Raw genomic sequence first — 22841 nt, 5'->3', positions numbered from 1 at the left:
AAATTGCACAAACTTTCCATTTGCATTTGAAATTGAACTCACTTCCCTCACTCCGGTAACTGTCCATGCCGGATCTGTCCCCGTTGTTTTAAAAAGTAATCACGGAAAGCAACAAATCGCGGGTGCGCACAGCTTGGGGTGCTAACAGAATCGCCCATAGCTGACTAGATTTGAGCTCGCTGACTGGCTACAATTTATGTCAAACATTTATATCTTAAATCAGCAATTGGCTAAGCTGTTCCACAGACCCGCCTCTCTGGGGCGATTTCTCCAGCGTCCCAGAGCTGATGAGAAGTGCACGCAGGTGGAGGAGACGTGTTGAAAAAGCAGACATTTTTCATTTCTATCATATTTTTCACATATACTGGGTGCATTTAATATCTCAAACACACAAATACTGACAATCAGTGTGTATGATTTATGTATATACTTACTTATTTATTTAATGAGTGTGGCTCATAAACTATGGTCTGGCTCAAAGGGAGGGAGGGGGGGGGTTAAATAGTTAAATAAACAAATAAGGATTTTTCAGCGTGAATAATACTAATAGTAATTAATGAAATCAATTTCACAAGATCAATTGTGCGTGATTGCATGTTAGCGTCTTTTTTCCCCATAGCGACCGTTTCGAGAACATGCGCCATAAACAGGCGTAATGCGCAGTTTTATAAAAACATGTTGAGCTCACTCATCTCTCCAGATATCTGAATGGGAAAAAGGTATCAGTGGGTCTGTCCTGTAACTAATGATGAACGTAAGGCGAACTGGACAGTTTCATTTGTTCACGCGCTGGACTTCTGACTTAAAGCATTGTGCCATGACAGACAAATCTGTGCTTTTAAAGGTATAACGTTAGGCCTATTGTTTTTTTGTTTGTTTTTTGTGGATAATCTCTTAATATAATATTCCATACATTGTCATCGCCAGTGGATATCGACTGTCACTAAAAATCAGTGGTAAAACGTGAGGAAATGCTAGATTTTTTTATAGCTGGCAAAGTTAAAGTCTAATGAAATACTCTGACACCTTATGTTTGTCCTTTCAAAAGTAACTGAATGCCCTGCTACATATATTAGCCTACACTACAGTAATCATAATTGTGTTTAAAACATATAAATGTACATGTATATGTATAATGATGTCATTATAAAATATATATTTGTTTATATACACACTATAAATGCATATATTTGAAAATAATACATTTTGTTCCGTACACAGCCTAGATCTACGCGCTCCTTAAACCCACATAATAAAGATGGACAGTGACATAGAAATTTGCACAAATTAAGCATACGTTCCATACAATTGAGGTATTATCAAAATATCTAAATTTTAATAATGAGTGATTATTTAACAAAAGGCATGTAAAACGGTCAGGGTTACATTTTAGACAGACACACACACACCTCTGAAGCGATAGAAAAGTCCTCGGGACCGCATCACTCGCAAGACGAAACCTGCATTGGTGTACATGGCTTAAGTCCACCATTCTCCAGTTGAATGGTTGCTACACACACACAGTTTAGATGTGTCCGTGGTTGATTGTTAGGGTTAGTCTAGCCCTGGCAGAATCAGTTAGGGTTAGGGTTAGTCCAGCCTTGGCAGAATCAGTTAGGGTTAGGGTTAGTCCAGCCTTGGCAGCATCGCGGGGACAGATGCACTGGAACTTTTGCACCACGTAAACAAACGCGCGTCCCATCATTGCCTCTCTCATCTACTACGCGATATCACAGTTTGACATGTCTGTCATTGGAAAGATCCACGTAGTGTCATGAATAATTAAGAGCAAGTTTCTTCTCATTGGATAAGAAAACTCAGTCACATGAATAATTATGAGACACCGATGAGTCATCAAAGTACTATAGTGCTCTGCCACGTCTCTGCCTATGACGTGGACACGATGAAGATTTTAAACCCGGAAGATGAAAATAGCGGGGAAAAAACTCAAATTTAATCATTTTCCCCCTACTATTAAATCTAACAGATGCTAACATTGTCTTCAATGGTGTTCAACACACATACCTCTGTTAAAATCTCAGAAAATTTGGTTTAGGGTTTCATGACCCTTTAAAGGTTGTATCAGTGATTTCAGGCCCAAATTTTTTTTATCACATTCATCTAATCTTTCCTAACGATCCGCTAGCTGCCCGCCCCAAAAGCATGCAGTCAAAAAAACGCGTCTCTGTAGGCAGCCTAGGCTCTGAGATCTGCACACAAAAACAATTGGTTTCACCAACCACTCAAAACCAAAACAAATAGTGTTCCGGAAAGATTAGATGAATGTGATAAACAAATGTTGGGGCCTGAAATCACTGATACAACCTTTAAGTCGCGCTTATCGTGAACTGAAGGAGAGCAACCAGAACCGAAACATAAGTATTAAAGGAGCCACGCGCCATATTTAGCAATACTGAAAAATCACCATATAACCATAGAAACATGACATCTCAAATAAAAGAAATCAACATTAAAAGAATAAATTAAATGAAATATTAAAAGAATAATATATTCCAGAATAATAAATGAGTATATAAATATAACAAATGATAATAACAAAGGGAGAGATCTTGAGTGAAATTAATAAATAAATATAACACTCGTTACACGCGCACACAGCATATTCTAGCATTGCAAACATGACATCGCAGCCTGTTCATTATCAAAATAAAATGGTCAACCTAACATATAAGAAATTACACTGCTCAGTTTAAATAGTCAGTAACACCATTCGTGCCATTCAGCGTGAGCACCGCTCCACTGTGGTGTTTCTGCGCATGTGAAGAGGATTATTTTCTCCGTCGATATTTGAAAGCTAGTGAAGTACGAAGCCTATAATAAATAATAGTTTAGCATCCAAATACATCGCGAATATGGAAACATTTGGATTCGAATGAGAGAGTAAGGCTACGTGAGCCCAACCCCAGTTACCTTCAGTTTCACTTTAAATTATTTTATTTTAGCTTGTTTGTTATTTACTGATAATTTTTCATTCTTAATTTGCATCCCTATATATATAGCTAAATCAAATTAGTGTAGAATCAACTTTGCGTTGCGATCGAGTCAAGGATCAAGTGCATCATCAAAAGCGATTGTTAAGAAAAGTGCTGAGCTGTATTTTTGTGCTATCTAGTGGTTTAAAGTAGAATAAAGTCAAATGCGCATTTAGCCCCGTTGTATAGCATATAAGTATTCTTATGTTTGGCTTGACTTGTCTGCATGTAAATATGACGGGTCAATATGGGTTGCGTCAATTAAAAAAATTCATAAAAAAAGGTCCTTCTTAAAGGGTAACTAAACCCTAAAACAACTTTTTTTAGTTAATGATCTGTAAGACTGGGGCTTAATTAATGCTGTTCATTTATTCAAGTTAATTTTTTGTTGTTTTAATTGTACAATATATGGTGTAAAAACGTCTGAGTGCTGCCCTCTTCAGGTTGAACGGTGGCTACTGCAGTTGAATTTTCCTTTTTTGAAGTTGTGGTACCCTGTGATGTTAGCAGGTACGAGCTCACCACGCCCTTGCCTACAGAGAGATGCGTCTCAGATGCATCTCAGATTATCCGTTTTCAAGGGGCGTCTCTCAGAAAACACTAGTGTTATAATTTGCTAATGTCACTACATAGGAAAAAGTATCAATGCCCCCTTGTGTTTTTGAAAACACCCATATAAAATGGTAATTTATAGACAAAGAATTATTAAACTGCTTACATTTTTTATGAAATGTGTTTTCTCTCTGAGATCTTGCTGCTGTCAGATTCAATACAATTGCTCCTTGATATTTGCGCATTGGTTTCTTTCCAAACTCTCTCTTACACTGTGCCTCATTTACAAAACAGTCTGCAGTCAAATACTCCAAACAAACACATAATCCTCTAGTGTGATCCGGGATGCCATTAAAAATAAACCATCCAGTTGTTTCTGACGCTGGAGTCTTTCTGGAGTCTGTACAGAGACTCTGTTTGAACAGGAAACATCAAAGTAACTGATCACCAGTGGGCGGGGCCTATAGTGCAATGATGTAAAACTATTTGTTGAAGTCTTGGTACTCATATGCAAATGTATTTGCCCATGTGACATCAATATTCTAACAAGCCATTTTTGGAGATTGGTTAAATACATTCTTTTTTTTTTTTTTTTTTGAGGACGTTTTAAGCCAGGCTTATCCTGCAAGTTTCACAGCTTAAATTAAGCTGTGAAACTTGCAGGATATTTCAATGGTACAAAGACCTCTTATATGTCAAAAGAATTAGGAAAACTTGATGTCTTATGACCCCTTAATAATTATTCCTATATGAGAGAGAACAAATTTAGCCTACTTCTAAACTATGAGATAGATAATAAAGAGCTACCTCTGAAAACACTGCAGTAAAGTAAAACTACATGTAGTCTGATGTAGATGGACTGCAGTACAGATGTAGTTCAGTCTAATCACCTTCCCAAAATGTAACTGCAGGTCACTGTAGTACAAATATAGTTCAATGTGGTTCATTTGCAGATCAGAGTTCATTGCAATGCAAGTTAAACTCTGTTTTAAACCTGTTGTGGCAGGTTTCATATTGCATTGAACTGTAGTTGTTGCCATGACAACTGTGTGTCTGTTTCGTTACCATTTTTCGCCACCGCTGCTGGCACAACAAATCAAATCATATTTGGAGGCAAGGAATCGATCACTCCTTTTACAGCTTTGATTTTGTAGACAAGCGCACGCCTCGAAGAGTGGATGACTTGTTTACTCAGTTTTAGGCTGCGACCATATTAATCTGTATAAACATATTTTTCTTCTCCACTCTGAGACTGTGTTTTTGTTCAGCAAAAACAGCTTTTTGAAGATGCTCTTCCAAGTGGATAAACGCATTTACATGTTTAAAAATATCTTGTAGGGCAATGTGCATATAATTCTTGATAACAGGGAAATCCCAGGAAATATGGTAATAATTAGCATTTTGATTTCGCACCATATTATTGACCTTTTATATCGGTTTATGCTGGTTTGAGGAACAAGATGACATCAGTGTGTGTGGCCTGCCATTTTATCCTGCAGTCACTGTGTGTGTTTGTGCTGTTTGTGTCACTCGTTGTTCAAAATGTTGATTCTTTACTGGTGTATGAGCGCCAAACTTAACTGGATCTTTGATTTTCTGTTAAGTTTGAGCATGGTGAACAAAAGACATTGCCCCCGCTCCTATCTGAGATCCCAGCTTACCTCTGCCGTTTTACGGCTTTACATCACCGGTGTAAGCGGCATCGTCGCCGATGTAAACACAGTGGACGGCTGGTGAGGATGAAGGCTTGCCTGGCGCAACTTTTCCATGGCTTCCTGGACCAAGTATCGAGCGGTGCCTCGTCTTTTTATTTCTCGCCGATCGTTGGACCCTGTCGACGCCTGGCTGGTACCTGTCGTCGGCCCGTATGAGGTGTTTCAGGCCCGCACCCCTTGCTCTCCTCGCCCCCGCTGGTGTGGGGTGAACCTGCGAGACCTGCGGCCTCTGTGCCGAGTTTCTTGGAAAGACAGCACTGTAGACCCGCCGGCTCCTGCCAGATTGGCCTAGTAACTGCTAGATCACTAGCAAACAAATCTTTTATCCTAAAGGATTTCTTCACCTCTTGGGGATTGGATTTTCTCTGTGTGACTGAGACATGGTTGAGTGTTGGTGAGTCCAGTGTTTTTTCTGAACTTTTACCTCATGATTGGAATAGCAACTGCTTATAAGACAATCTATAAATGTAAACAGCTATCTTTACCATCATCCTTCGGCAGTTTTGACCTGAGTTTATTTGAGCTGGGTCGTTCTCATACAGTATTATGTGCAGTGGTCTATCGGCCTCCCAAATACAACAAGGACTTTATAAATTATTTTTCTGTCTTCCTGGCTGAAATTATGCCTAAATATGACCGCGTCCTCATTGTTGGGGATTTTAATGTCCATGTGTGTTGACACACCAATGGTAAAGGACTTTTTACACCTCATTGACTCTTTTAATCTCACGCAGTCTGTGTCTGGCCCCACACATGAATGTGGACATACACTTGATCTTGTTCTATCCTTTGGTTTGCCTGTTTTTAATCTTGAGATTGGTGATTGGTGAGTTTCGCTGATCGATTGCTCCTGTCTGCCTCGCTGCCTGCTGTGAGTGTGTTTGCCTCGGTGCTGTAAGCTCCGTCTTAGCCTCGTATTTCTTTGTTTTGAACCATCATTTACTACAATTTGTAGTTGTTTATACTAAATACAGCTTACCCAACATCTCAGATTGACATCGCTAGCTTCCGTTACTACTAACACAACACGCTAATTCGCTACTGCTAGCCTGTTAACGCGCCACCCGTGCGCTCAGCTGTTTTATTTATTTATTTTTTCTCTCGCGCGCTCGCGCCTTTGAGTTCATAAAAGCTCAGGTAAGTAATAATCAGTCAACAAACACGGTGAGTAATGTCTTGTCCTGTTATTGTCACCTGCACTTCATGTCACATGTTTAGCATAGACTTCTCTGTTGGCAATGTAGGATTTATATGTGATAAATGTAAGGAGACAGTTAGGCTGACAGAGAAGATTTCAGAATTAGAGACACGCATCCAAACTTTAATTGAGGATAGTAAGAGTGCTAGAGCTTTAGATACTATTTTGGATGCGCCTAGCATAGTGAACTCTTTACATGATTCGGTTCCAGCTGAAGTAGTGCCTGTGCAGCCGGGCAAATGGGTGACAGTGAGGGATCGCTCTAGTCGCGGATCAAAAAACCACTCTTCCGTTCCGATTACCACAACAAATCGATTTGCCCCGCTCAGTGAAACACCCACTGAGAATTCTGTTGATTGTGCCCTAGTAATTGGTGATTCGATCACACGGAACGTGAAAATAGAGACACCAGCGAACATAGTCACATGTTTGCCGGGAGCCAGAGCGCCTGACATCAAAGCAAATTTAAAAGTGCTGGCTAATGCTAATCGTAAATTCTCTAAGATCATTATTCATGTCGGCACTAATGATGTTCGACTCCGCCAGTCGGAGATCACCAAAATTAATATTAAAGAGGTGTGTGAACTTGCAAGTACGATGTCAGGCACTGTAATTTGCTCTGGCCCCCTTCCTGTTCGCAGGAGTGATGAGATAGTTAGTAGATTGTGTTCACTGAATCGCTGGCTGTCTGAGTGGTGTCCGTGTAATAATATAGAATTCATAGACAATTGGAAAAGTTTTTGGGGCAAACCTGACCTGTTGAAAAGAGATGGTATTCATCCCTCCTGGGATGGTGCTGCTCTTCTATCTAGTAATATGGCTCATAGTCTTAGAGCTCAAACATGACAAATTGGGCACCAGGTCAGGAAGCAGACAGACTGGCTAAACCAACCGTCTGCTAGCGGCCTCGCGTCACCCAGGTCAGATAAATCCCATCACATAGAGCCTCTTTCACCTAGCTATCATCATATAGAGACTGTGTCTGTTCCCCGATTTTGGAAATCCAAAAAATGTTTAAACCTATCTAAGGTTAAAAATTTAATTGATGTCCAACAAATAAAAAACAGCTATAATACAGATGAGCAAATGATAAAGCTTGGGTTGCTGAATATTCGATCGCTTACTTCAAAAGCACTCATTGTTAATGATATGATTTCAGATAATAACCTAGATGTGCTGTGTTTGACAGAAACCTGGCTAAAACCAAACGATTACATTACTTTAAATGAGTCCACCCCGCAAGATTACTGTTATAAACATGAACCCCGTCTGAAACGCAAAGGGGGTGGTGTTGCTGTAATTTATAGTAATATTTTCAAAACCACTAAGAAATCAAGTTTCGAATATAATTCTTTTGAAGTGTTAGTGCTTAATGTAAAAATATATAGTAAAAATGATAAATCACGTTTGAGATTTGTGCTGGCTACTGTATACAGGCCACCAGGGCACCATACAGACTTTATCAAAGAATTTGCGGACTTTCTATCAGAGTTAGTATTGGCTGCAGATAAAGTACTAATTGTTGGTGATTTTAATATACACATCGATAATGAAAAAGATGCATTGGGATTGGCATTTAAAGACATTGTAAACTCAATTGGAGTTAGACAACACGTGTCAGGACCTACTCATCGTCGTAATCATACTCTAGATCTAATAATATCACATGGAATAGATGTTGATGCCGTTGAAATTCTGCAGCAGAGCGATGACATCTCAGATCATTATCTAGTCTCGTGTAAATTACATTTAGCCAAGGCTGCAAAGCCGACTCCGTGTTACAAATATGTTAGACCTATCACTTCTGCTACTAAAGATTGCTTTATTAATAATCTTCCTGATCAGTTTCATCATTTTAGCATCCCGGATAGCTTAGAAAAACTTGATATTGCAACAGAAACTTTTAACTCTCTCTTTTCCAGCACTTTAGACACAGTTGCTCCTTTGCGCTTAAAGAAGATTAAAGAAAATAATCCAACGCCGTGGTACAACGAGCACACTCAGGCCCTTAAGAGAGCAGCCAGAAAAATGGAGCGCAACTGGAAGAAAACAAAATTAGAGGTATTTCGCATTTCATGGAAAGAGAGCTCGATTGCTTACAGAGAGGCTTTAAAAGCTGCTAGATCTGCTTATTTTTCAAACCTATTAGAAGAAAATAAACATAATCCTAGGTATTTATTTGAAACAGTGGCTAAACTAACGAAAAAGAAAGCTTCAAACACAGAAGGTTCCAAGCAGCACAGCAGTAATGACTTTATGAACTTCTTCACTTATAAGATTGATAATATCAGGGATAAAATTATAACTATGCAACCGTCTACTACAGTATCGCATCAGGCAGTGCATTGTAGTCTCCCTGAGGAAAAATTTGATTCATTCATTGCTATAGGAGAGGAAGAATTTACTAAACTCGTTAAATCATCTAAATCTACAACATGTATGTTAGACCCTATACCGACTAAGCTACTGAAAGAGATGCTTCCAGAGGTCATAGATCCTCTTCTTAATATCATTAATTCCTCTTTGTCTCTAGGATACGTACCAAAAAACTTTAAGCTGGCTATGATTAAACCGCTTGTTAAAAAAATGCAACTTGATCCTTCAGAATTAGTCAATTACAGGCCGATCTCGAATCTACCCTTTCTGTCAAAGATACTAGAAAAGGCAGTATCCTCACAACTATGTTCCTTTCTAGAAAGAAATGATATCTGCGAGGATTTTCAGTCCGGATTTAGACCATACCATAGTACTGAGACTGCTCTCGTTAGAGTAACAAATGATTTGCTCTTATCATCCGATCGTGGTTGTGTCTCTCTATTAGTGTTACTCGATCTTAGTGCTGCGTTTGACACCATTGACCACGACATTCTTTTAAATAGACTAGAAAACTATGTTGGCATTAGTGGAATTGCACTAGCATGGTTTAAATCATACTTATCTGACCGTTATCAGTTTGTAGCAGTAAATGAAGAGATGTCTTATCAATCACAAGTTCAGTATGGCGTACCACAGGGCTCAGTACTAGGACCGCTGCTGTTCACTCTGTACATGCTGCCATTAGGAGATATTATTAGGAAACATGGAATTAGCTTCCACTGTTATGCCGACGATACTCAGCTCTATATTTCTTCAAAACCTAACGAAACTTACCAATTCACTAAATTAACAGAATGCATAGCTGATATAAAAAACTGGATGACTCGTAATTTCCTACTTCTAAATTCTGAAAAAACAGAGATTCTAATTATTGGACAAAAAACTTCCTCACGTAATAACCTAGAATACTGTCTAACACTTGATGGCTGCTCTGTTAAGTCTTCGTCGTCGGTTAGGAACCTGGGTGTGCTCTTTGATACCAATCTTTCATTTGAAAGTCACGTGTCTAGTATCTGTAAAACCGCATTTTTCCATCTTAAAAATATATCTAAATTACGTCATATGCTCTCATTGACAAATGCGGAACAATTAGTCCATGCGTTCATGACCTCAAGGCTAGATTATTGTAATGCTCTACTGGGTGGTTGCCCTGCACGCTTAATAAACAAACTACAGCTGGTCCAAAACGCAGCAGCTCGAGTTCTTACCAGAACCAGGAAGTATGACCATATTAGCCCGGTTCTGTCAAAACTGCACTGGCTCCCTATTAAACATCGCATCAATTTTAAAATATTGCTGTTTACTTACAAAGCACTAAATGGTTTAGCTCCGCGGTACTTGAGCGAGCTCTTAACGCATTATACTCCTTCACGTCTATTGCGATCTCAAAATTCCGGCCAGTTGATAATACCTAGAATATCTAAATCAACTGCTGGCGGTAGATCCTTTTCCTATTTAGCACCAAAACTTTGGAACAGCCTTCCTACCATTGTCCGGGAAGCAGACACACTCTGTCAGTTCAAATCTAGATTAAAGACACATCTCTTTGACATAGCGTTCACATAATACATTATAGACTTCTATAATTCAATATTAGGCTGCATAGATTAGGTCAGCTGGAACCGGGAACACTTCCCATAAATCCTGATGTACTTGTTACATCATGAGAAGAATGGCATCTACGCTAATTTTAGTGTCTTTGTTTATCCCAAGGTTTTCCCGCAGCCTGCCGGATCCAGGCCGTTTCCAGATCTGATGAAGGACCTTCGCCTGGACCCGATGTCAATGCAGTGCTGAAGGGCCAACTAGTCTCTCCCTATGGAGGATCCCTTTCCCACTCTACAGATAACGCGTCGTCGGGAAAACTCAATTTGCGTATCTACCCCAAATTGATAAAATAAAATAAAATTCTGAATCAAAACTATAAGGAAACACCAGTAATTTGTTTAGGTTTGGTTTGTAGGGAATTCCAAACCTGCACACATATATTCAAACGCACATAACTATAGAACTCGTTCTTAATGTGCATCTGAACGCCATCAGCGTTTCTCACAGGTTCGCGTTTAAAGTCTGTGTAGAGAGAATGGTGTCGTCTTGGCGGCCCTAATTTAAAAACAAATGATCGTTGCGACGGAAGCGAATCAATCAAAACTAACTTTAGCTGGAAAATAACTTTATTAAAGAACCGCTATAAAGCCAAAACAATCTTACGTTATATTATACATTTATCTCTGTGAAGCTGCTTTGAGACAATCTACATTGTTAAAAGCGCTATATAAATGAAGATGACTTGACTTGACTTGATGCAGTGTTCTCTGACCATATGCCTATACTGTTTGAGATTAAAAGCTCTTGCTTGTAATACAGACAAACCGTGCGCTGCTGCTCGGCCCTGTCGCATTATTATCTCTTCTACTGCTGTTTTTTCGTCTGTTTTTAATCAGAATTTTGTTATACCAGAATATATATGTAATGATTCAGAGGAGCTTAGCTCATGGTTGCAGTCCACCTGCCAATCTGTTATAGATACTGTGGCTCCATTGAAAATCAGGCAGCCAAAAACTAAATCTGAACCATGGCTAAATGACACGGCTCGTGCTGTCAGACGCAAGTGCCGTAAAGCCGAGTGCAAACGGAAAAAGGATGGACTGCAAGTGTTATTTCAAATGTTAAGGGACTGTTGGCATCATTATCAGACAATTGTGAAGGATGCTAAAAGAATATATATATTTCTAAGATTATTCTGTTAAACTGTAATAAGCCTCATGTTTTGTTTAAAACTATCGATTCAGTTATTAATGTTCCACAAATTGTCTGTGTTGATGCCTCCCCGGCTGTCTTTTTAAGCTTTTTTATTGATAGTCACTTCCACTAGGGCTCTAATTTCACCTTCTGCCTGGGACCCCTCAGTCTCTGTCCTCTGCTCTGCTGTCTTTGATAGGTTTGAGCCTGTGACTTAGTGTGTGTTACAGGTGATTGTTGGTCATTTGAAGCCCTCAGGTTCTCCACGTGATGCTATCCCTCCTCGACTCTTTAAGGAGTTTTTTTCCCACTGTAGGACCATCTGTTCTTGCAGTTGTTAATAGCAGTCTGTCCTCAGGTGTGGTCCTTGAAATTTTTAAACACACAGTATTGCAACCTCTGCTTAAAAAACCTGGTCTTGATCCTGCAGATCTTGCAAATTTCAGGCCTATCTCCGAACTACGTTTTCTTTCAAAAATCCTTGAAAAGATGAAATCAAATAATGTCTTTTTTGAAAGACCACAATATCCTCAAAGTTTTCCAGTCCAGTTTTAAATCTCTACACAGCAAAGAATCGGCTCTTTTAAAAGTTTTTAACGATATCTATTTAGCTACAGATTCTGGTGACAATGTTGTTCTTGTGCTTCTTGATTTAACTGCTGCATTTGATACTGTGGACCATGACATTTCTCATTTGGAGCATTGGGTGGGCATAAAGGGCATAGCGCTTGAATGGTTCAGGTCATATTTGGATGGTCATACTCTCTGTGTCAGCTGTGGGAACTCTGAGTCCTCTTCTGCACCTCTCTCGTGTGGGGTCCCTCAGGGCTCAGTTTTGGGCCCTCTTCTCTTTTCTCTTTATTTGCTGCCGTTTGGCTCAATAATTAGGAAGCATGGCATGTCATTCCACTGTTATGTGGATGATAGCCAGATTTACATGCCTCTTAAAAAGAATGACACTGTCAGACCGTGAATGGAGTGTCTTGATGATATAAAAGCCTGGAAGGCTATTCATTTTTTAAGTTTTAATGCGAATAAAACAGAAGTGATGATTTTTGGTGGCACCACTGGGACCCGTTCTGTTGAGTTGGGTGCTTTGGCCCAGTACACTAAGCCAATCATCACTAACCTAGGGGTTAAAATCGACTCTGACCTTAAGCTAGACAGTCAGATTAGAGCAGTAGTTAAAACAAGTTTTTTCCAGTTGAGGCAGCTGGCCAAAATAAAGCCTTTTTTACAAAGACAATAATTTGAGACAGTAATCCACACCTTTGTTACTACATGGCTGGATTACTGTAATGCACTGTATGTGGGGGTTAGTGGGTCTTCTTTAGCCCGTCTCCAAATGGTACAAAACGTGGCAGCGCGTCTTTTAACAGGAACGCATAAACATGAGCACATTTCCCCCATTTTAGCCTTGCTTCACTGGCTGCCTGTACAGTTCAGGATTAACTTTAAAATTATTTTATTTGTTTTTAAATCGCTAAATGGTCTTGCCCCACCCTACATTTCTGAGCTACTTCATCTTTATACACCAACTCGTTCTCTCAGGTCAGCTGATCAACTGCTCCTGTGTGTGCCCAAAACAAGTCGTAAGCTCAGAGGGGACCGTGCCTTTTATGCTGCAGCTCCGAAATTATGGAATGATCTGCCTCAGTTTATTATAGACAGACCATTTTTGGAAACCACTAGTGTGGACTGAGAGCATTTTGAAAAGTAAACACCGTAGGAGCTAAAATAGGATTACTTTGTGTATGTCATAATTCAGTATCTCATATAATGTTACTGTGACTGAGTTGACCCCATCTAGGGGTTGAAGTTGGAGACTCAAGGCCTCTCGGGATAATGGACCTGTGACTTCACCTGGGGGTGTTGTCAGAGCTGAAAGTGACAGTCTTTGACCTCATGGCCCAACTCCATGTGAAACAGATTCTATTTACATTATATCTTGACAGTCCTTTATTATCTTGAAATTTTGATATATTATTTATTTTTTTGTAATAGATACTACCTCAGTTTAGAATAAGTATGCTATGGACAAGGGAACCCTATGGACAGTGAGTGTCAAGATGTTCATCCACCAATGTGGACTACTTCTCCACAATGACCAATAACGGCTAATTTTACAATATTTGACTTTATTTTATGTTTGTATTGCCAATTATTTATTCATCTTTTTTTCTAGTTTTTAAGGTGCTACTGCTGCCCCTTTAAAGAAAAGCACCCTGAACCCAAACTTATTGTGCAGTATTTACTCTCTTCTAGTCTTGTTGGATGTAATCTCACTAGTCCATTTTACTAGTCAGGATTGTGAAATTGTGTCACCAGCTCTGATCAGATCTGACTGTGTGTGTCTGTAGGTTGTCTGGCTGTATGGTGACAGAGGAAGGCTGTGGTTATGTGTCTTCCGCTCTGAGTTCAAACCCATCACAGCTGAGAGAGCTGGATCTGAGTAACAGTAACCTGCAGGATTCAGGAGTGAAGATTATTTCTGATGGACTGAAAAGCGCAAACTGTCAGCTGCAGATACTAAGGTATTTGAGAACATATGAGAGATTATTTACAGTCTGACACTCATAATGTCCATGTGTGTTTGTAGATGGTCTGACTGTGTGTGTCTGTAGGTTGTCTGGCTGTATGGTGACAGAGGAAGGCTGTGGTTATGTGTCTTCAGCTCTGAGTTCAAACCCCTCACACCTGAGAAACCTGGATCTGAGCTACAATCACCCAGGAGAATCAGGAGTCAAGCTGCTCTCTGACAAACTGGAGGATCCAAACTGCTCACTGCAGATACTCAAGTATGTGAGACAATAAGAGGCCCGGTTTACACCTGGTATTAAGATCTGTCTCAGGTGATCTGACCACAAGTCGGTTACTCTCATTTGGATGTAGAGCTATTCCAGCGTTATGTTCGTGACATTTACAGTCAAAACCTGAAATATAAATTCTCATAGAAAGTATTAATTACCAATATATTGAATAGGGCTGTCAAGTGGTTAAAACTTTTAATCTGATTATTAACATGATGTGGCAATTATTTAATCTAACGATCTTATTAATTAATCGAATTAATCGCAGGTTAGTCATCAAGTCATTGTGTAAAGCATCAAATAGACATTACAAAAAGTAACTTCAGAAAGAAATATCTGATTCAGCATAGAATTTATTACACATACATTTTTGGACGATGAGGTTGAGTAAAAGATGACTGTATTTTCATTTTTGGATGAACTATACTTTTAATGTTTTTTTTTATAATATGGAAATATGATTTTTTTTTTTTTTTTAATGAAATTATACTCTAAATAAGAAACTAAAACTGCCGGTAGGTGACAGCAAATGTCTTAATGATTAAGTCATTGAATTTGTCACGTTTCATAACCATAAACTCCAGGCTCCAGCCAGTCTACGCTAAACAACGAAAACCCCCAGCTAAGAACTTTATGGCCATGCAAGCTTCAAAGAGATGAGTCCAACTAAAGGAAGAAAGTTGTCAATGTTGGATAGTTTGTAAAAGACTGATTGGTTCAGAGATGGCAAAGCTCAGGGCCCAACCAAGATAACGGCAGAGGTTGCTTGATCCCATGACAGATATACAAAACAGACCTCCTTCTTCTTAAGGACCTCTGAATGACCCCAGGGTTGAAATCTCTTATAACCACAGAGACTGAGACTTTACATATCAGAAAACATAAATTCATCCCAAAACAATTCTTGACTGACTTCAATCAAACATCATATACTACACAGTGGTGGCTGGTCTATTATGGGCGCTGGGGCGCCACCCCTCCTCCTCCTAAGTTTAAAAAAATAAAAAAACATTCTAAAAAATTTTTGTTTGACAAAAACATGACTTTCGGCTGTACATGTGTACGTGTTTTACACACTAGAAGGAGGGGGAGGGGGCGTGGGGGTCTTTTTGTCTGCCAGCTTGATGTTGATATTGATATAAATTTAATAACCCGCCTAAGAAACAATAGGGTTAAATTAAAGCAGAACTTGGTAACTTTTTTAACTTAATAAAACTGTCTAGAAATCATTTGGATGGTTAAACAACCTGTTCTGGTGATATTGGTGACTTTCCCCGCTCCCCCCAGCGTTCCCAGGCGGAAAACCAACCTTGCAACTTGGGGACTACCTTCCCGGCAAAGATAGAAATTGGAAGTCTCGTGAGAAACGAGAACGAGCGCGAAACACGAATTGCTTTACGGCAATTTGACATAAACACACACGCATGTATGATGTATTACCAGATTACCCACCTCGGTAGACATAGCTCCACACGATACAGTTGGCTTGCTCCGATCATAACAAACGCACATGAGCAGTGGTAGAGAGGGGGAGGAGGCCGCCGCAAGTGAGTTTTTTACGACCGTGTTGTGAAATATACGCCCCACAGTTGTAGGGGGAGCTCGTGGGGAAAATATGCGACAACATGTGACTAGAGTTCGCTAGAGTTGCCGAGTTCTGCTTTAATGCTTGATGGTTCATTCAGGTCATGTCTTATAAGTGCATATAGAAACTTGGGATTTCATCATCTCACTCTTAAAACTCATTATTTCCTCACTCTCTTTCTGCAACTCGTATGAATGTGTGTGCGTGTGTTTGTGTTAGATATTAGTTTTATGTGTTACAATAATCAATAAAGTCTTGTTTGTATTTTAAAGATAATTGTTCTTGTGTTATGTGCTCACGAATTTAATGTCTTAAACTGCTGATCTAAGTTACCTTGCTAATAAATAGTGTTTTCACTAGTTTGGACATGTATATCCGCTGCAGAGATGATAGTTACGGCCGGTTCAAATGAACGTTGGACGAGTCATTTGCTCGGCCGTAATAAGTGATTCTTTCAAACTCCCTGTAAATGAATAATTCCCTTTGGGCTAAACTGACCTGTCAGACCCCTACACACGACATCGTTTTAACAGAAACTCTTAAGTTCTTTCTACGCAAACTTTAAAAACGCAAACCTGTGAGAACGCTGATGGCGTGCACGTGTGTATTACGAGTTCAGTCTATAGGTATGCGCGTTTGAATATATGTGCGCAGGCGTGTAGTCCTTCCCTACAAACCAACCCTCAACAAACTACTTGTCTGGCTTTAAAGTTCATAATACAGAATTTTTATCGCTTCCACGTAGCCACGCAAACCGGAATTATCCCAACAACGCTTTATCTGTACAGAGGTAAAGGTAGGGGAGGGAGGCATCGCGTCCAGGCGAAGGTCCTTCATCAGATCTGGATACGGCCTGGATCCGGCGGACTGCGGTAAACCTCGGGATAAACAGAGAGACTAATATTAGCGTAGACGCCTGTTACGGTAGTGTTGTGCAGGAGGAAGGTGAAGACGACAGAGCTCTTCAATTCAAGGAGTTTAATTCAAAAGATCTCTAAACACAGGAACAACGGGCAGTACACACACACTATACCTCAACGTTACATAAACGAGAACCGACACTGGAGACTGAAACACACAGGGCTTAAATACACAAGAGAACGGATCAGGGAAACAAGACACAGCTGACTAGACTAACGAGGGCAGAACAGGTGACACGGATGAACTAATTACAAAAACCATGGAAACAAGGACTAGACCAAAAATACACAGAAGACAGGGGGAAACGGAACCAAAACAGAACTCAGGAACACCATACATGTAACATTACTCCCCCCCTCCCCAAAGGCGCGTCCTCGCGCCTATAACATCCAAAGGGGTGGGAGGGTGGGCGCCCTGGAGGCTGACAGGGGAGACCAGGCAAGGGAGACACAGTGGGAAGCCTCCAGGGCGGAGCAGGCTGTGGGCGTGGAGCAGACTGTGGGCGTGGAGCAGGCTGTGGGCGTGGAGCAGGCTGTGGGCGTGGAGCAGGCTGTGGGCGTGGAGCAGGCTGTGGGCGTGGAGCAGGCTGTGGGCGTGGAGCAGGCTGTGGGCGTGGAGCAGGCTGTGGGCGTGGAGCAGGCGGAGCAGGCTGTGGGTGTGACCACGGCGGAGCAGGCTGTGGGTGTGACCACGGCGGGGAAACCCCTTCGGGCGGCCATGGCGGGGAAACCCCCTCGGGCGGCCATGGCGGGGAATCTTTTTCAGAATGCCAGGACAGAGGTATATGGCCCCCCCCCAAAAAATACTTGGGCAAAGTCCCGGGTGTCAAAGAGGGCTCGGTGCAGGGCAGCGATGAGGGCTCTGAGCTGTGCAGGAACAGCGGCGAAGAGGGCTCGGAGCTGCGCAGTAACAGCGGCGAAGAGGGCTCGGAGCTGCGCAGTAACAGCGGCGAAGAGGGCTCGGAGCTGTGCAGGAACAGCGGCGAAGAGGGCTCGGAGCTGTGCAGTAACAGCGGCGAAGAGGGCTCGGAGCTGTGCAGGAACAGCGGCGAAGAGGGCTCGGAGCTGTGCAGTAACAGCGGCGAAGAGGGCTCGGAGCTGTGCAGGAACAGCGGCGAAGAGGGCTCGGAGCTGTGCAGTAACAGCGGCGAAGAGGGCTCGGAGCTGTGCAGTAACAGCGGCGAAGAGGGCTCGGAGCTGTGCAGGAACAGCGGCGAGGAGGGCTCGGAGCTGTGCAGTAACTGCGGCGAAGAGCGCTCGGAGCTGTGCAGGAACAGCGGCGAAGAAGTCTCTATGCTGGACGGGACCAGCGGAGAAGAATGCACTATGCTGGACGGGACCAGCGGAGATGAAGTCACTATGCTGGACGGGACCAGCGGAGAAGAAGTCACTATGCTGGACGGGACCAGCGGAGAAGAAGTCACTATGCTGGACGGGACCAGCGGAGATGAATGCACTATGCTGGACGGGACCAGCGGAGAGGAAGTCACTATGCTGGACGGGACCAGCGGAGATGGAAGCACTATGCTGGACGGGACCAGCGGAGATGGAAGCACTATGCTGGACGGGACCAGCGGAGATGAAGGCTCTGTCTCGACGTTCATAGACTCCTGCAGGCAGGCGACAGGCTCTGGCTCTAGCGGGCAGGCGACGGGCTCTGGCTCTGGCGGGCAGGCGACGGGCTCTGGCTCTGGCGGGCAGGCGACGGGCTCTGGCTCTGGCGGGCAGGCGACGGGCTCTGGCTCTGGCGGGCAGGCGACGGGCTCTGGCTCTGGCGGGCACACGGTGAAGGGACACCCATTGTGCCATAGTACCCAGTCCACAAACTCCATAAAGTTCCCTCGAGGCCCATCTCCGGGCAGGCGTGCTTCGGTCTCAGCGTTGAGACCTGCCCGGAAGAACACACAGAGGCTGATGTCATCATAATGAACATGAGGTTGTAAGTCCAGATACCTCTGTGTGTGGGCCTCGAGGGACTGATCCTCCTGGGAAAGTAGGAGGATCTTCACTGCTGGATCCATGATCGTCGTTTTTGGGTCGGTTCTTCTGTTACGGTAGTGTTGTGCAGGAGGAAGGTGAAGACGACAGAGCTCTTCAATTCAAGGAGTTTAATTCAAAAGATCTCTAAACACAGGAACAACGGGCAGTACACACACACTATACCTCAACGTTACATAAACGAGAACCGACACTGGAGACTGAAACACACAGGGCTTAAATACACAAGAGAACGGATCAGGGAAACAAGACACAGCTGACTAGACTAACGAGGGCAGAACAGGTGACACGGATGAACTAATTACAAAAACCATGGAAACAAGGACTAGACCAAAAATACACAGAAGACAGGGGGAAACGGAACCAAAACAGAACTCAGGAACACCATACATGTAACAACGCCATTCTTCTTATGATGTAACAAGTACATCAGGATTAATGGGAAGTGTTCCAGGTTCCGGCTGACCTAATCTATAGAGCCTAACATTGAATTAATGTCTAAAAGTGTAATAATAGATTATCCAAATAATAGCCTATAATAAACAATAGGCCTTCAGATTTAGGAGCAGATGTGCTTTACATCAGACAGTCTGAGCAAATGAAGCTTCTCTGTAAAGTGTTCATCATGAGTTACTGGACAGACCCAATGATTCCTTTTCCCCATTCAGCCCTAAATCTGGAGACACTGATACACACACGCGCACACACACACTCTTGCGTTCAAAGGGAGGATGATGCACACACACACACACACACACTTGCGTTCAAAGGGAGGATGTGATCTCGACATGTTTTCAACAAAACTGGTCATAGAACAGAGTGTGTGTGTGTGTGTGTGTGTGTGTGTGTGTGTGTGTGTGTGTGTGTGTGTGTGTCTGTGTGTGTGTGTGTTTGTTTGTGTTTCTTCCCTTTAGAAATTGAATATGAATCATGTTTGTGTTTTATAGTGTGGATCATTGTGGAGAGTTCAGAATGACAGCAGGACCACAGAAATGTAGGTCTACACACACACTCATCTAGTGATTTATTGTTGATTTGTGTCAATTAGTGAAATGTTTCTCTTCTTGTGTTCAGATGCCTGTGATCTCACACTGGATCCAAACACAGCACACACCGAACTCATTCTGTCTGATGAGAACAGGACAGTGACGCGTGTGACTGAACGTCAGCCGTATCCTGATCATCCAGAGAGATTTGATGTGTATAAACAGGTTGTGTGTGGAGAGCGTCTGACTGGACGCTGTTACTGGGAGGCTGAATGGAGTGGATATTATGCTGAAATATCAGTGACATATAAAGGAATCAGCAGGAAAGGATGGAGAAAAGACTGTGAGTTTGGATGTAATGATAAATCCTGGAGTCTGATCTACTCTAAAAACAGATTCTCTGTCCGTCACAATAATAAAGTCACTGATATTCCTGTCGTCTCTTCATCCTGTAAGAGAGCAGGAGTGTATGTGGACGTGTCGGCCGGAGCTCTGTCCTTCTACAGCGTCTCTGACACACACACACTCACACCCTTACACACATTCAACACCACATTCACTGAACCCCTCTATGCTGGATTTAGGTTTGATTATTACTCCTCAGTGTCTCTGTGTCAGTAAACAACACACACACACACACACACACACTTGTAAATCCTCTTTCTAATGTCCACATGCACACAGAATCATCAAATCTCACATAATTACAGTTTCATTCATTCATTTTTAATTAATGTTTTTCATTATTGTGGAACTTATGCTGTAAAATAATTGTTGTAAATGTTTTTTATATTTTATTATTATTATTGTGTGTTATGTGCTGCTGTGACATGTACATTTCCCCTCAGGATTAATAAAGTTGATCAAATCAAGTCTAAAGATGATTCTGAGTCGTATAGATTGTACAGTAATATTAGTGACGTTTACGAGTTTATTCTCGATGTTTTCTTGTGTTATTTATGAACAGCCGAACACATTCACACAGGCGTCACAGTAATCACAGTGTTGTTCATATTTTACACACACTACGAGTGTCCATAGATTAAAATAAGAACCAGTAACTCAAATTATTATAATAACATCAAGAAAGTTTTAGTAAAGCAATGTTTTTACTCCAATTTATATATTTTATTTTTCTTCTCACACATCGCAGATGTTCATTCAAAAGGTTTCTGACCGAAAATAGGACATTTTCTATATAATGTATTTCTATAATAAAATGCATATATGATACATCTCACAACAAATGTGGAAGTAAAATGGCTAAACATAAAAAATAAACTTATCTTTGAAAGCACAGACTGTTTTTTTCAGGTCAGTTCATCTCTCTTTAAATAAATATATTTAGCATTAAATAAACAATATAATTCCTGTTCACAGTAATAAAAAAATAATAATGAAAGATTAAAAGATAAGATAAAAAAAATAGCAAAAGCACCCAGTAGGGGGCGATATGCACTGAGAATGTAAATCGCCATTAAACAAAAGAAGAAGAAAGAAGTATTATGGCGCTTCTTATATTTATATAGACTAGGGATGTCAAGTCAAGTCAAGTATATTTGTATAGCGCTTTTCACAATACAAAGCAGCTTCACAGTATTAAATTAAAATAATACAACAAGGTTTGTTTCTAGTGGAATTTATTGATTGATAAAATCAAATTAATTATCCCCAGAATATCCCCAACTGAGCAAGCCAAAGGCAACAGTGGCAAGGAACCGAAAAACTCCATCAAGTGACCTAATGGTGTCCTAAAACTCCATCAAGTGACCTAATGGTGTCCTAAAACTCCATCAGGTGACCTAATGGAGAAAAAAAAAAACCTTGGGAGAACCCAGGCTCAGTCGGGGGCCAGTTCTCCTCTGGCGTTTATGAACTAGAGGCCGGATTGTAATTTGAACTGTAAGATTAAAAATATTATATGAATGCCTGGCTGAAGAGATGCGACTTTAATCTAGCTTTAAACTGGGAGAGCGAGTCTGAGCAACGAACACTATCAGGAAGGCTATTCCAGAGTTTTGGAGCTAAATGTGAAAATGCTCTCCCTCCTTTGGTGGTTCTGGATATCCTAGGTATGACCAAAAGCCTTGAATTAAGTGATCTTAAAGAGCGCGATGGATTATAGGGCGATAGAAGATCCGTTAAATAGACTGGAGCTAAGCCGTTTATGGCTTTATAAGTCAGTAACAATACCTTGTAATTAATACGGAACTTTATGGTAACCAATGCAGTGATGATAAAATCGGTGTTATATGATCATATTTTCTTGATCTAATAAGAACTCTAGCGGCTGCATTTTGGACTAACTGTAGCTTGTTTATTGAGGATGCAGGACAACCGGCTAATAAAGCATTACAGTAATCTAGTCTCGAGGTCATGAATGCATGAACTAACTTTTCTGCATCAGAAACTGATAGCATGTTACGTAGCTTAGCAATGTTTCTAAGGTGGAAAAAGGCGGTTTTTGTAACATATGAAATATGATTTTCGAAAGACAGGTTGCAGTCGAGTATAGGACTGTATATGTGCATCTCCATAACTGTGCAAATGTGCATCTCCATAACTGAGGCCGATGCGATGCGCATCTCGATGCATAGCCAACGATACGAAACATTAAAGATATAAGCAGCTACCGATGCGATGCAATATGATTCACTACTATTACGATGCGGTGCGATCCGATTTCGATTCGATTCAATGTAATACAATGCAATGGAGAAAATGATGATGCTATGCAATTCAATATGGTATAGATAGTTAACTTTTATTTATTTTGTTCAGACATACAGCAAATCATAAAGTAGCTTAAGTGCCTCTGACTTTTAACGCATGGCTCTTTCACAAACAAAAGATTTGGTTTTCACAATACCAAAAGATTAAATAAAGACAGACATTCTTTTCCTGTCCTGACTCCAGTTACACTTTTAACAGCTCACACATTTAACAGTGAAACAATTTAAGGATGC

At 41.2% G+C, this 22841-nt stretch overlaps 1 protein-coding gene across 1 annotated transcript in view; it reads left to right on the top strand.

The window, feature by feature from the left end:
- The window catches only part of LOC311304838 (NLR family CARD domain-containing protein 3-like), a gene marked incomplete at its 3' end in the record, with an annotated part of 50443 nt that extends 29825 nt beyond the window's left edge, over nucleotides 1–20618 (top strand). Inside the window, exons 4-7 of the mRNA XM_084432166.1 lie at nucleotides 13937–14110; nucleotides 14201–14374; nucleotides 19837–19883; nucleotides 19964–20618. Coding sequence (XP_084288292.1) covers nucleotides 13937–14110; nucleotides 14201–14374; nucleotides 19837–19883; nucleotides 19964–20496 — 928 coding nt within the window. The remainder of the gene's footprint in view (nucleotides 1–13936; nucleotides 14111–14200; nucleotides 14375–19836; nucleotides 19884–19963) is intronic.
- Nucleotides 20619–22841: the final 2223 nt, after the last annotated feature.

This window comes from Rutilus rutilus (assembly GCF_951802725.1).
Source record: "Rutilus rutilus genome assembly, chromosome: 15".
In the NCBI taxonomy this organism is placed as follows: domain Eukaryota; kingdom Metazoa; phylum Chordata; class Actinopteri; order Cypriniformes; family Leuciscidae; genus Rutilus; species Rutilus rutilus.
The sequence above is the reverse complement of the archived record's forward strand: the minus strand, read 5'-3'. Positions and strand labels throughout refer to the sequence as shown.